At 44.5% G+C, this 13,401-nt stretch overlaps 1 protein-coding gene across 2 annotated transcripts in view; it reads left to right on the top strand.

Moving 5' to 3' along the window:
* Positions 1-13,401, top strand: part of ETFA (electron transfer flavoprotein alpha subunit) — a 72,687-nt gene that overhangs the window by 7,084 nt on the left and 52,202 nt on the right. For both annotated transcript variants that reach the window (XM_019504420.1, XM_019504419.1), the window contains exons 2-4: positions 8,389-8,538; positions 9,891-9,972; positions 10,093-10,175. In XM_019504420.1, coding sequence (XP_019359965.1) covers positions 8,389-8,538; positions 9,891-9,972; positions 10,093-10,175 — 315 coding nt within the window. The remainder of the gene's footprint in view (positions 1-8,388; positions 8,539-9,890; positions 9,973-10,092; positions 10,176-13,401) is intronic.

The raw sequence follows: 13,401 nt of genomic DNA, 5'->3' as shown, positions 1-13,401 counted from the left end.
AACACACGCTTACCTTTAGGGGAAAGGTGGAGCCCATCCTGGTCATTTGGACAATTACACTGGCTTTTACCTGATGCCCCCAGACAAATTGAAGGGTCAGCAGTGTTCTCCTGCTGAGCAGCCATTTTTAGCTAAATGGTAGTTTGGTCCCATTTCTGGTTTTTATGAGGCTAGGTAGTCCTACCCCATTTTATCTGGATTTGAGAGCAGCATCTACCCTGAGGTATATCAGATATAGTTGTAATTTAAATAAATTAACCTGTACTGAACTTTAAGTGTTGTGTAATTTCAGTAGCATTTGTGAGTGGCTAATGCAGGCTTGGGGAAAATAGTGGATCTGGCCAGAGGCCGGACTCCATTTTCCAGCAGCACCTGCCTGAATTGCTGTGGCTAGCTCCAGGAGGGGTGGCACCATGACAGCACGGGGGCCAGGTTTTCACAGAGACTGGCTCCCGCAGCGCTGGCAGGGCATATGGCTGGGCAGGGAGCTGCTCTGGGGCTGGGGCTGGGATCTTGTGGCGGTGACACTGTGGTCTGGAGCTGGGGCAGAGCTGTGATCCACTGCCTGCACACCTTTGCTTAGGGTGTGTAGGCAGTGAATCACAGCTCTGCCCCATCTCCTGACTGAACTCACCGCCACAAGATCCCATCCCCGGAGCAGCAACCCGCCCAGCTGCTTACCCTGCCAGCAGTGTGGGCAGGGGCTGCTGGGATTTGGAGTCTGCTGCAGGTTCAATCCAGCGTGCAGGCTGCACTTCATCTGCCCCAGGACTAATGCTTAGCTAAAACCTCTTGTATAGAACTTCTAAATCAAACCAAATTAAAAGATCCGTTTTTTATTGCTTTGGTTTTGCTGGTTTTAAAGACTGGTTTGTGTGTACATGTTAATCATTCCAGACTTAGTTGAGAATGTCATTGCAGTCTTGTCTGCCTATGTCCTTAGACAAATGCGGCTACAACCTACACCATTGCAGCTTCTAGGATCTTTAAGAATTAAATTCAAGGGTTGACTTATTTATTTATTTGTTTATTTGGCTTTAATACTGTATTCACTTGTCTCAGCTTCAGACTCAATAATTTACCAGCACTGATATGTTACCAAACAAGCTGGCATTATCAGCTTGGAAATGAAGCCAAGTTTATGCTACATAATCTGACTGCTCAGGTACCTTTGTGGAAAACAGCCTTTTTTTTCTCATTTTGTTCCAGAATTAGTTGATAGAATGATGTGGGGCTCCTTTGGTGGTACAGTGTCTTATTTTGGGAAAAAAAAAATCATTAACTATATAGCCAGAATTAAGTTTGTTTAAAATGCACAGTTCTTAAAGGCAAGCCAGGCTGTTACAGAATATATCGTTAAAGAATCTGTGACTCCCTCTGGAAATCTAAAAACTTTAGGATCTTTCAAGTACATGGTGCATTTTACCCCACAACAGGGCTATAAATCATATGAAAGGTGGGATTTTTGCCACAAAAGTATAGATTTATTCATCAACTAGTGACTGAAATCTCATAACTTTTATGGAAGATGGTGTATGAAACATGATAAAAAATACCGTGTCTGAGGTAAATTGGCAATAAATAGCTTGTTACAGGCAGTTTACTTGAAATAGTCTCAGAACCTTAAATCATAATGAATTGCTTGAACAATGTAAGATGAAATGCAAAGTTGTTTTACTAGAATCAATGTTGTTCTAATCAAGATCACAAATTACAGTCTGGATCCTACAAAAATGTATTCACTTATTTAGTTTAAAAAAACCTGTTAATTGTTCCAGTGAAGTCCTAGTACTGCTTTCTGCATATGAAGTTAAGCATGTAAACAAATCTCTGCATGAGTGAGGCCTGCTCTGGGCATTACCTCTGTGAGTCGATGACTCTAGCCAGGATGGTGAAAACTTATTCATCTCAGTCCTAGTAAACTGGGCATCATAAATGCAATCTTATTCAGGGCTCTTATCAGAGGTTTGTGTTGAATTTGTCTCCATCAGGGAGCTACAGCAGGGAAAATAGTGGCTGGGTGGGGGAGGTCAGGAGACATCCTTGTCCTCTGTCGCTGCCCACCCCCCCTTGCCCCTTAGTGTCAGACACTGCATAGGCATGGGCTATTATTTGGTGAAAAAGGATTACATTTTTAATGGTAAAGTTGGGTATTTTTCTAAGATTCAAAACTGACAATTCAGTAGATTTTTTTGTTGGTTTCTTTACACATCAAACCTACTCAAAACACTTATTAAATAGTCTAAGTTGTGACAGTTAAAATAAAGGCAAAATAAGAAGCAGTATTGAAAAAAAAGTAATTCAGTTTATGGTTTTTGCCATTGCTTTGTCTGAAAACATATTTACTATTTTAGGAAAGTACAAACCTGTTTGCTGCATAGTAATTTCTCTTTTGAGTCCCATATGTGTTCTTCATTCTGTCTGTTGTGGATTTTATCCTGTAACTATCCAAACTCTTAAATTACTTCCATGTGCTCAACAAACAATTAAAGATTTTTAAACAGGTTCATCAATTTACCTATAAATCTGACCTATCAAAATGTCGTGACTAGTCCTGCTGAACACCTTCCTGTGAAAACATTAGCTCAAAACTTCTATGTAAGTAAAGATGCTGAAGTTAATAAGATTTGTACTTGCACAGTGTCTTGTACCTTCAAACTGATATTTGTTAGAAATATCAAAGTTGTTCAGTTGGTCTTTTTACTGTTACTGACTAACATAGCTTCATTACAAAGGAAAAACTTTCCATAAAGTACCACATCTACTTGAATTTAAGCTGACCCTGATTTTTAAGATGACTTAAAACAGAGCTATATATTTTCTAATTATTTCTTCAGGTATAGAATTTAATGATCAAAGATTTGTTTTGAATTTTTCTCCCTCACTGGTCTTAGTGGTCAGGGTGGGGAGGGCTTGTCTTCTGTCCCTGCTATTCTTCTTTGTATCTACTTATATAGCTATGCATGATATTAGTCTAAAGCCCAAAGGCTCATGATTTATTAATTAGTTCATTGGACTGGGCCCCAGCAGGGTCAACATCATTTCAAGCCAGTGACCCCACAGCCTAGCACTGCTCAGTATGTGTTTGTATTCCAGATATCACGTACAAAGCATCCATGTGGGATGAAGCCGCACTTATCGTATGTGACAGGCTGAGAGAGGGCCCAACAGTGGGATTCAGAGTTTCATAGTTACTAGGGTCAGAAGAGACCTGAATAGATCATCAAGTCTGACCTCTTGCCCTGGGCAGGAACAAGTGCTGGGATCATAATACCTGAGCCAGATATTTATCCAACCTCCTCGTGAAGACCCTCAAAGTAGGGGAGAGCACCACCTCCCTTGGGAGCCCATTCCAGAGCCTGGCAGCCCTAACCATAAAGTAATGCCTCCTGATATCTAGCTTGAACCTGCTCTCAATCAATTTGTGGCTGTTATTCCTTGTTATCCCAGGTGGTGCCCTGAGGAACAGAGACTCACCTATTTTCCGCTGGTTCCCCCTGGTGAGTTTATAGACAGCCACTAGATCGCCTCTCAGCCTTCTCTTGTGGAGGCTAAATAGATTCAGACCCTTCAGTCTATCCTCATAGGGTCTGGCCTGCTGCCTCCTGACCATGTGAGTGGCCCTCCTCTGGACCCTGTCAAAGTTAGTCGCATCCCTCTTGAAGTGCTGTGCCCAGAACTGGACACAGTACTCTAACTGCGGCCTGACCAGTGCCGCATAGAGGGGGAGGATCACCTCCCTGGACCTGCTTGTGATGCATCTGTAGATGGATGTCAAAATCCAGTTAGCCTTACTGACCGTTTCCTTGCATTGGTGGCTCCTGTCCATCCTGGAGTCAACAATGACTCCAAGATCTCAGATTCTTGGTGAACTGCTTGTGACCCTGTTTGGTAACATTTGCCACAAGTTTAAGGTCAATGAAGAAACAAGAATAATTGAAAATGGGAAAGGAAAGCACAGCTCGACTGCGGGAATGAAGGAGAAGTCAAAATATATTCAGTATAGTGGCTCACCATGACTTGAAAAATAATTAGCGCTGAGAGGGACTGCGTGCAGTGGGTACTACAGTATATTTTATCTAGATGGTCTGTATTATCCTAATCTTATGATAGGTTCTTGAGGTGGATAGAACTCAGATTTTTTTTATTTAATTGTATTTTTTATTTTCTTAAGATGCTTTTTTTTTAAAACCTATATAAAGAGAGTTTTAATTTAAGATATATTAAAGCTCAAAGATATCATCATGGAATAGGGATTATAACTTTTAATCATGTACTATTTGAGACAATGTATTCATATAATCTTTTTTCTAAAAAAATATATAAACAGGTCACAACAGGCCATGCACTATATTATTGGCCCAGTGTTACGGGATTCCCAGAGGCTCCTCTATAGATTAGTAAAGATTAAAAAAAAAATTCTACCTAATGGGACTCAGTGCTCAGTCTAGAGCAGGGGTTAGCAGTTATTCCAGCTGGAGGGCCGCTTAATGAAGTTTGGTAGCTTTTGAGGGTGTGTGGCAGCTGCAGCAGGCAGGGGCGTTCAGGGTGCTAGTGCCCAGCACAAGCTTTGCTACTTGGTGGCACACAGTGCAAAGCTTTGCATTTGCACACCGCCTGAAGGAATCTCCATGCACTGGAGCTGGCTGCCTTTGCTGCTTCTGCCGCTCAGGTCCAGGACTCCGTGGGAAGCAGAGGCCTGGGCTCGCCTCCAGTTCCAGTGGAATCCTGGGACTTGTGCAGCAGGGAGCTGGGATGCACAAGTATGTGAGTTGCATGTGCGTGGCAGGGAGCCCTAGTGATAGAGGCAGCTTGCCTGGTCTCCACTCCTCACCACAATGTGCAGTAGTGCTAGCTGAAGCCATGTGCCACCGGATGGCAGTATGAGCACCATGAGCACCCCTGCCTGCTGTAGCTACTGCTGTCTGCAGGGGCTGCAAACCATGGGGGTGGAATGTGTATGTGGGAGGTGTCCCCACACCCTCCCTCTCCCCCTCCTTCACACCTGCACCCTGCCCACCTGAACTCTGTGCTGCTGCCGCCCCCCAGGGTGCGGGCTTTGCAATGCTGCGAGCCTCGCGCTCCCACTCAGCTGCAGCTCCCCCACCCCTACCCCCACCACTTTCCTACTTGCTGCCTGGAGTGAGCAGGATGCTGAGGAGGTCCTGCAGCTGTGGCAGCAGCAGCCCTGCCCGAAAGCTGCTGCTGGCTTGGGCAGGCCCTTCTACTCATGAGGGTGGAAGTGAGGCACAATACAGTATGTTGGGGGTGTGGGTGGGTGCCTTGCTTACAACTTTGTGGACGGAATGGCTGTGTGGGTTACAATTAGTTGGTGGGTGCTGTGGGCCAGATGAAAGTGCTTGGTGGGTTGGATGTGGCCCGTGGGCTGTATTTTGCTCATCCCTGATCTAGTAGATCCCACTCAGCATTTCTGGGCACATCTACACATGTGCATTTACTGCACTGTATCCAATAGGTATGTGTCTACCCATGCACGCCTGTACTGCACAGTAAATATGGTGACTTATGCCAACTTGGGTATAAATATGATACCCACATCAGGCAGGTATCAAATTTATACCAGATTTAATTACTGTACAGTAACACTGTGCGTGTGGACTGACTTGGGACTAACTTTAGTTCCAAGTTGGTCCGCATACAGTGTTAATGCTTTTTAATGCCTGTATGTGTAGACGCCAGCCTATTCCTGCTTACTTCGCAGTAACTTGAAGCCAGCATAAATGCACATATAGACGCCCTCTGTGATGCTTGGTTTCAGTTCTCAGACTGTGGATTTGTATTGCTAGAGATAACATCCTTGTTAACAGGAGCATATGGAGATGAGATGCAAAGAGGAAAGGTAGCAGGAGGGCTGGCAAGCCCTCCTGGCTTAATAGGGATGTTGCGGTCCTCTTAAAAAAGAAAACAAGAAGTATACGCACAGTAGAAGCTAGGGACGGTCCTTAAGGAGGACTGTACTTTAGTGGCTAGCACTTGTAGGGAAATGATCAGGAGGTGGCGATGGAGTTTAGGTTAGCCACGTGAGTCAAGGACAGTAAGTGCTTCTTTAGGTATGTAGGCAGTAGAAGGAAAACAAATGGAAGTATGGGACGCTTGCTTAACACTTCAGGACATCTGGTAACTGATGTTCAGGAAAAAAACTGAACTCCTGAATGCCTATTTTGATTTGGTATTTCACCAGACCATGGGGAACGTCAAGCGAGATAAGGCTCATAGGGTGCATGCCAGGACTGACAGACTCCCCCCTGTTGATGCTGAGCAGGTGCAATACCAACTAGAAAAGCTAGACATGTCAGTGGGACTGGATGGACTCCATTGGAGAGTGCTGAAGGAGCTGGCTGAGGTCACTGCGGAACCCCTGGCAAAGTTCTTTTAGAATCCATGGTGCATGGGGAAAATCTCTGAGGATTGGAAGAGGGCCAAGATTGTGCCCATCTTTAAGAAGGGGAAGAGGGAGGACAACTATTGACCAATCAGCCTAAGCTCTATCCCAGGGAAAATCCTGGAAAAGCTCATTAAAAAATCTATCTGTGACATGCTCTTGGAAGGTAAGATTCTGAACAACAGCCAGCATGGCTTTGTCATGGGTAGGTCTTGTCTACCAATCTCATCTCCTTCTATGACCAGGTCTCTTGCCACCTGGACATGGGAGATGAGGTAGACGTTATATACTTACACTTTCAAAAGGCTTTTGATCTAGTATCCCACGATATTCTTGTGGGAAAACTGGACGATTGTGGGATCAGCTGCTTGATGGTTCAGTTGGTGGGGAAACTGGCTACAGGGTAGGACCCAGAGAGTTCTCATGAACAGATCTGTGTCATCTTGGCACGAAGTGGCCAGTGATGTCCCTCAGGAGTCTGTGCTTGGATTGGTGCTTTTCAACATCTTTATCAATGATTTGGATGGGGGAGTGAAAAGCTCACTGGCCAAGTTTGCGGATAACATCAAGTTATGGGGCAGGGTAGCCATGCCGGAAGATAGGTTGCTGATACAGGCAGACCTGGATAGGCTCGAGAGCTGGGCAGACCAGAACCAGATGAAGTTCAATACCTCAAAGTGTAAGGTGCTCCATCTGGGGGCAAATAACCCTCAACATACATACAGGCTCAGAGGTGACAGCCTGACCTGCACCATGGCTGAAAGGGACCTAGGGGTACTGATTGACCATTGCATGAACATGACCTGTCAGTGTGATGTGGTGGCCAGCAGGGCAAACAACACGATGGCATGCATCAACCGATGCATCTCTTGTAAAGCTATGGAAGTGATACTCCCACTGTACTCAACACTGGTGAGACCGCAGTTGGAGTACTGCATCCAGTTCTGGGCGCTGCATTTCAGTAGGGATGTGGATAAGCTTGAGAGGATCCAGAGAAGAACCACCTATATGATTAGGGACTTGCAAGTCAAACCATACAAAGAAAGGTTGAGGGACCTGGGCCTCTTTAGCCTAAAGAAGAGAAGGTTGATAGGGGACTTGATAGTGACTTGGCGCTATATCAGAGGAGTGCATCAGGAGCTTGGTGAACAACTATTCACTATGGCACCCCTGGGGAGGACTAGGGCCAATGGATATAAACTCTTGGAAGGCCACTTCAGGCTTAGTACTAGGAAAAACTCCTTCACAGTCAGGGTGTCCAGACTGGGGAATAAACTCCGTCCAGAGGTGGTACAGTCACTTACCCTGGAGGTTTTCAAGAGGCAACTGGACAGTCACCTTGCTAGGGTCACTTGACCCCAGTTGTCTTCTTACCTAGAGTGGGGGGGTTGGACCCAATGATCTGTGAGTTTCCTTCCAGCCCCTGACAGTCTATGAATCTATGAGATAACAGAGCTGATTACCCGCCCATCAGCACTCTTGTCTCTCTGCAAGTTTGTGTACACAGAGTCAAGCCTTTACCTCTCTAAAAGTGCAAAGTTTCAAGAAGTCAAATGAATAGTGGATATCAAACAAGAAGAATGCACTTTTTGTAGAAAACTGTGATTAAATATAGAGGCTTCGTGATCAGTGATTTAAATTGTGATTGAAATCAAACCTACCCTGGTAGGTTCCCATCAGTATATTTGCCTAATATGAGCTCTGTGTTTACTGTACTTAGTGTGGCTTATATGCAGTCAGCTTCATAGTTGGTTTCCATTATTGAGCACATGGCCCTTTTGGCAGCAGTTTAATGATAGGCAGTGTGATTACTGAGGTTTTGTTATATAAGATATGGGGCTTTTTTCCCCATGCTGATGGCGGGGGGGGGGGACCATATCTTGTATTTGAGTAAATATAATACTACGTGATCTTTGTAAAACCCTTTAAAATGTTTGTTTCTTTGGTGCTAAGTATTGGCTCGCTGTCTTTCTCTCTCTGTTAAGGCATCAGTGCTTCGACGATTTCAGAGTACACTGGTAATAGCTGAACACACAAATGAGTCGCTCACACCTATTACGCTGAATGCTATCACTGCAGCAAAACATCTGGGAGGTGAAGTATCTTGTTTAGTAGCTGGTACGAACTGTGACAAGGTAAGGAAACTTGATTGTTGTTTAAATGAATTGGTGAATACAGTTAAATGTTATCTATCACAACCTGTTATTTCACAGCATTGGATGAAATGAGCTACAACCCATGAATTTAGGGGTTTTTTTAACTGAGAAAACCAGGATCACTGATTATCACATTTCAGAAAAAAACATTTGCAGGACAAGTTTTGAATGAAATACTTCCACTTGTACCCCCTTATTCTAGAGTTTGTTTTGTATTTCCAGCTCAAAAGTGATGGGAAAATTGTTGCCTTTTTTATTTGAAAAAGGATACTGTACAGAAGATAATTTTTTTTTAAGCAGTATGAATGTGTATATGCAGGATAAGAGAGCCCAGTTAATTACTTAAACCAAAGTAGCCGCTGTGGAACAGCAGTTTGATTTCTTATTGTCTTATTTTGTTGGTTTCTGGGTATAACTGTAGTTCATAGAACAAGGATATATTGTAGGGGTTATTCAGATATCTCCATCAGTCCAGCTCTGCCTTATCTGAAGCATGCATTCAGTAGTTTAAACCAGTGTTTCCCAACCAGTGCGCTGTGGCACAAAAGTGTGCCATCAGAAATGAACAGGCGTGCCATGGTAAAGAGCTACAATAGGTATTTGGATGGGAAATGCATTAATGGATGTGTCGTGAAATTTTTTTATTAATGTTAGTGTGTCTTGGGATGGAAAAGGTTGGGAAACACCGGCTTAAACTTCACTTCTGTATACTTTTACATACAATATACATCATAAGAATAGAAAGGCAACTTTGCAGCCAGGCAAGAGCTAATGGTATCTCACTGCATTACACGGAACTCCCTCCCTTATGAGCAAGGAGAGTATAATATTAGTTCTTGTTTTCCTTTGTTTTTGGAACATAGGGCCAATCCTTTTTTCCACTAAAATAGCAAAACTTAATGAGTTCAGGGAAAACAGATCAAACTTTCAGATAATCTGATGAAATCAGCTGTAACATTAGTCTTACTATCTACTATTGATCTTGCTGCATAAAAATACAGGCTTATTGCACACTTCTGTTTACATGAGGCAGTTTCCCTTAAGCTGGTTTCCGTTCCAGTTTTGCCTTATCCACAGAGTATTTGTACTGATGAAGCAACTCTTGTCTAGTGATTGGGCAGTGCTCTGGGAGTCAGGAGACCTGTATTCTTCTTTCACTGGATTCTCGGTGTTTTTCTGCTTCACTTCAACCTGCTTACATTTTGAGGCTTTCAAGTCAGGGCTGATTTTTACTACTTGTTTGTATGGTCTCTAACACTTACTGCCTCAGCTTAGTTGCGGCCGACAGGTGCTAATATTACAAAATAATAATAATACATTTATAATCATAGGTAGCACAAGAGCTCAGCAAAGTGCAGGGTGTTGTGAAAGTTCTAGTGGCTCAACATGATGTATACAAAGGATTTCTACCAGGTGAGAATGATTTGCATACATTTGATACAAATAGCATGGTGTTATTTTTGGCAGTGAAAACCATACTTGAAAACATAAATAAGACTGTTTTAAACTGTGACAAATGTATTTTTTCTCCAGAGGAGTTGACTCCATTGATTTTGGCAACTCAGAAACAGTTTAATTACACACACATCTGTGCTGGAGCATCTGCCTTTGGGAAGGTGAGCAGATGAATATCGCACCAAAAATCTGCAGTATGTAAGAAGCTAAGAGCTTGTTATACTTGCATTATTAGTTTGGTATCTGTGAAAGGATTTTAGTGTATATTCTGTAACCACACCTGAGTTTTTACAGATGTTACAGCAGTGCCTGCTGTAATGGATATAGTTAAAGCTGCATCTCAGTTTCTAAAATTAATTTTAGACTTACTTTCAACACCTTGGAATTTGGCAAAGGAGTAATATAAAGCAAGTGTTTTATTTTACTTGTATTAGTCATACCCCAAAAAACAATTTATGCTGTGTTTAATAAAGTAGGACCTAGAAATCTGAAAACATTATATTTTATAGTAAAGTAATATAGTAAAACACAAAAATGGGATCCTATAAAAGACTAGCTACCATAGTTGTTATTTTACACTTTCTCTTTAGTTATGTTTGCATGTTTGAAGGAAAGAACCATGTGTTGTAAACACTGTTCAGTGCTAAAAATATGTTTTTGGAATAAAGCAGACTAGAATAAACGTGTAAAAAAAAAAAAAAAAAGCACAAATAACAAATGCCCAGCTAAAACTTGTTTTTTTAAAAGCAGACATGTGACACATTTCATAATAAAGCCAGAATACCACACTTTTAAGGTATGAGATCCTCAGTATTAGCAGTTTACTCGGATCAGTAGTGCAGCTGATGATATTGTTAAAGTGGGACAGTCTTTTATAAGCATTCTGTGAGTAATATGAGCAGGCTTCACTCCTATCACCTTTCACTTGCAATCAGTAACAGTTCTTGTCAGCTTTTAGTTTCATTTCAAGAGACTGCTAAATCCAGTAAGACTGTATTTGGTCGCTTTGACCCAGAATTTAGTTCACTAAAGATTAATGGATTTAGCTGTAGATAAAACCTTTTCTCCTAAGGTCTGGGTCTGACACAGTATTGAGTCCTGTTTTTCTGTAAGAGAAAATCAGTGCATTTTTTTTGCAGTAAGAAACCTCTAATATGAGTAAGAGTGTCAGAAGTAGGCCCTTTGTTTGCATATTTTACCAAACTAGGAGAGAAAATTGAACTTGCTTCCCTCATGCAAAATTTTTGTTTTTTATTTGACAACAGCGAGCAAGTATGCAAAGATATTTTTTGTAGAGTAGAAAGAAGACTATATCTTAACATTGAAATTTAATTAAAGTTTCATTGGCTTTTGGGGGTTCATGTTAGAGGTACACCGATACATTGGTCCATATTGTATTGGCGCTGATAAAAAGGAAAGTTGGTGGGGGGCCTTGGCCTGGACTGCACTTAGGGCACAGTGGGCAGTGGCAGCACTGACAGGGGGGCTATGGGGTGGCTATGGTAAATTTTGGGGTGGCTGTAGCCACCTTCACAGCGCTGCCACCACCCATTTCCCTCACTTGCCCTGAGCGCAGCCTGGGCCCAGCCTTCCTGCTTGAAAGAGGCTGGTACAGCCCCAGCCCTGAATGTGCAGCAGGCATCTTGCGCATGCTTCACACACAGATCTGGTGGGCACAAGACCCTCATGCCTCCCCTGGGCATGTGCTCCCCCCTGCACCCCCCAGACAAGCTGCGCTCTACCTTGGCTGTACAGCACCTGCTGCTGTCGTTGCCCCAGCTCCACTCCTTCCCTCACCATGGGGGGCTCAATCTGTTCCCCCTCATGCCCCTTCTCCCCCAACAGACTTACCAGCTGGACGCTGCTTTCCAAGCTGCCGGGCTGCATATCTGCAGTCGGATCAGTATCATTTGATATGGCTGGTTAATAATTTGCCATTGGTATTAACCCAAAAAATCTTTATCAGTGCACCCCTAGTTCATAAACAAATTTGTTCCCTAATCTTGGTATTTTGAAACCAGTTTCTAAAAGTGCATATTTTTAGAGTACTCTTATTAGAATCCAGCAATCCATAACTGTCAGTTTTGTGAGTGTCACAGGGCGGGGTCCTAGGAGCGGCTGTGATCTCTCCTAGCGCCCCCTTCCGTGCCAAGTTGGTGTCAATGCACCCTCGCTGTCTCGCCCGCCACGTCTTTGATGTTATTAGTGTTAAGGGAGGCTGCCTTTTTGTCCTCTTTGACACGGTACCCCTGATGTATCCAAGTCTGTGCTCCGTCTTAGATGACTCCGTGCACGAAAGCCTTAGGGGCTATGCGTGACTCCTACCACCCCTGTACCACGCCCCAAGCCTCGCTGATGTATCGGACGTTGTTTGGTCAATCCTATCCACGCCCTCGTGGGCATCCCCTGGCTCCTCTCAATTGCCTGCACGCTCACGGGTTCCCTGGGCTTGTCTCAATTGCCTGTGCCCTCCCACGGATGCTCCCTGGCCTCTCACAATTGGGGCTCAGGTGGCTGTAGCCGTGCCTGGCCCCTGAATCCCCTCCTTGAGTCTTAAGCGACCGTGCCCGCGCTGGGGCCTGCTCTCGCGACCGTGCCCGCACTGGGGCCTGCTCTCGCGACCGTGCCCGCACTGGGGCTCCTTGCAATTGGGGCTTAGGTGGCCATAGCTGTGCCTGGCCCCTGAATCCACTCCTCGGGTCTAGAGTTCCTGTGGGGCTCAGGCAGCCTCGGCCTTACCTGGCCCCCAATCCTCTGCACCCTCTCTCAGGGCTGGGGTCAGTGCACCCCTGAATGTTGTGCCCTCTCTGGCACTGGGGTCCCCACCCTACCGTGGAGCCCCTATGAGGCCTCCTCCAACCCCTATTAGCTTCACCCGGTTCTCCGGTCTTATAAAACTACGAACAGAAAAACTCAAGCTCCTGGGCTACAACAGGACAGGACAGGACAGGGAATCTGGTTGTCATGCCAGACGACAAAGCCAACATATTTAATAACTTCTTTGCCTGTCTTCCTCAGTAAGGACCAGAACTGCCACCTCCCTGCTGGGCCCTGGGGGAGGCTCACCTGGGCCTAGAGTGAGTGAGGATTTAGTTAGGGAGCTTCTGGAGGGGCATTTTTAAGTCAGCCGGCCCGGATGATCTTCACCCTAGTGTCCTGAAGGAACTCGCTGGGGCCATTGCAAGTCCCCTGGCACGGCTTTATGAACATTCGTGGTGCTCTGGAGAGGTGCCGGAGGACTGGAAGAGGGCCAACGTGGTTCCCATCTTCAAAAAGGGGAGGAAAGAGGACCCGGGGAACTACAGGCCAGTCAGTCTTACCTCGATCCTGGGCAAGCTGTTCGAGAAAATTATTCTGGCACGCATCCAGGAGGGGCCAGCAGGGAAC

This window comes from Gavialis gangeticus, unplaced genomic scaffold (genome assembly GCF_001723915.1).
Source record: "Gavialis gangeticus isolate Ggan-Ray unplaced genomic scaffold, GavGan_comp1, whole genome shotgun sequence".
NCBI lineage: Eukaryota > Metazoa > Chordata > Crocodylia > Gavialidae > Gavialis > Gavialis gangeticus.
The sequence above is the reverse complement of the archived record's forward strand: the minus strand, read 5'-3'. Positions and strand labels throughout refer to the sequence as shown.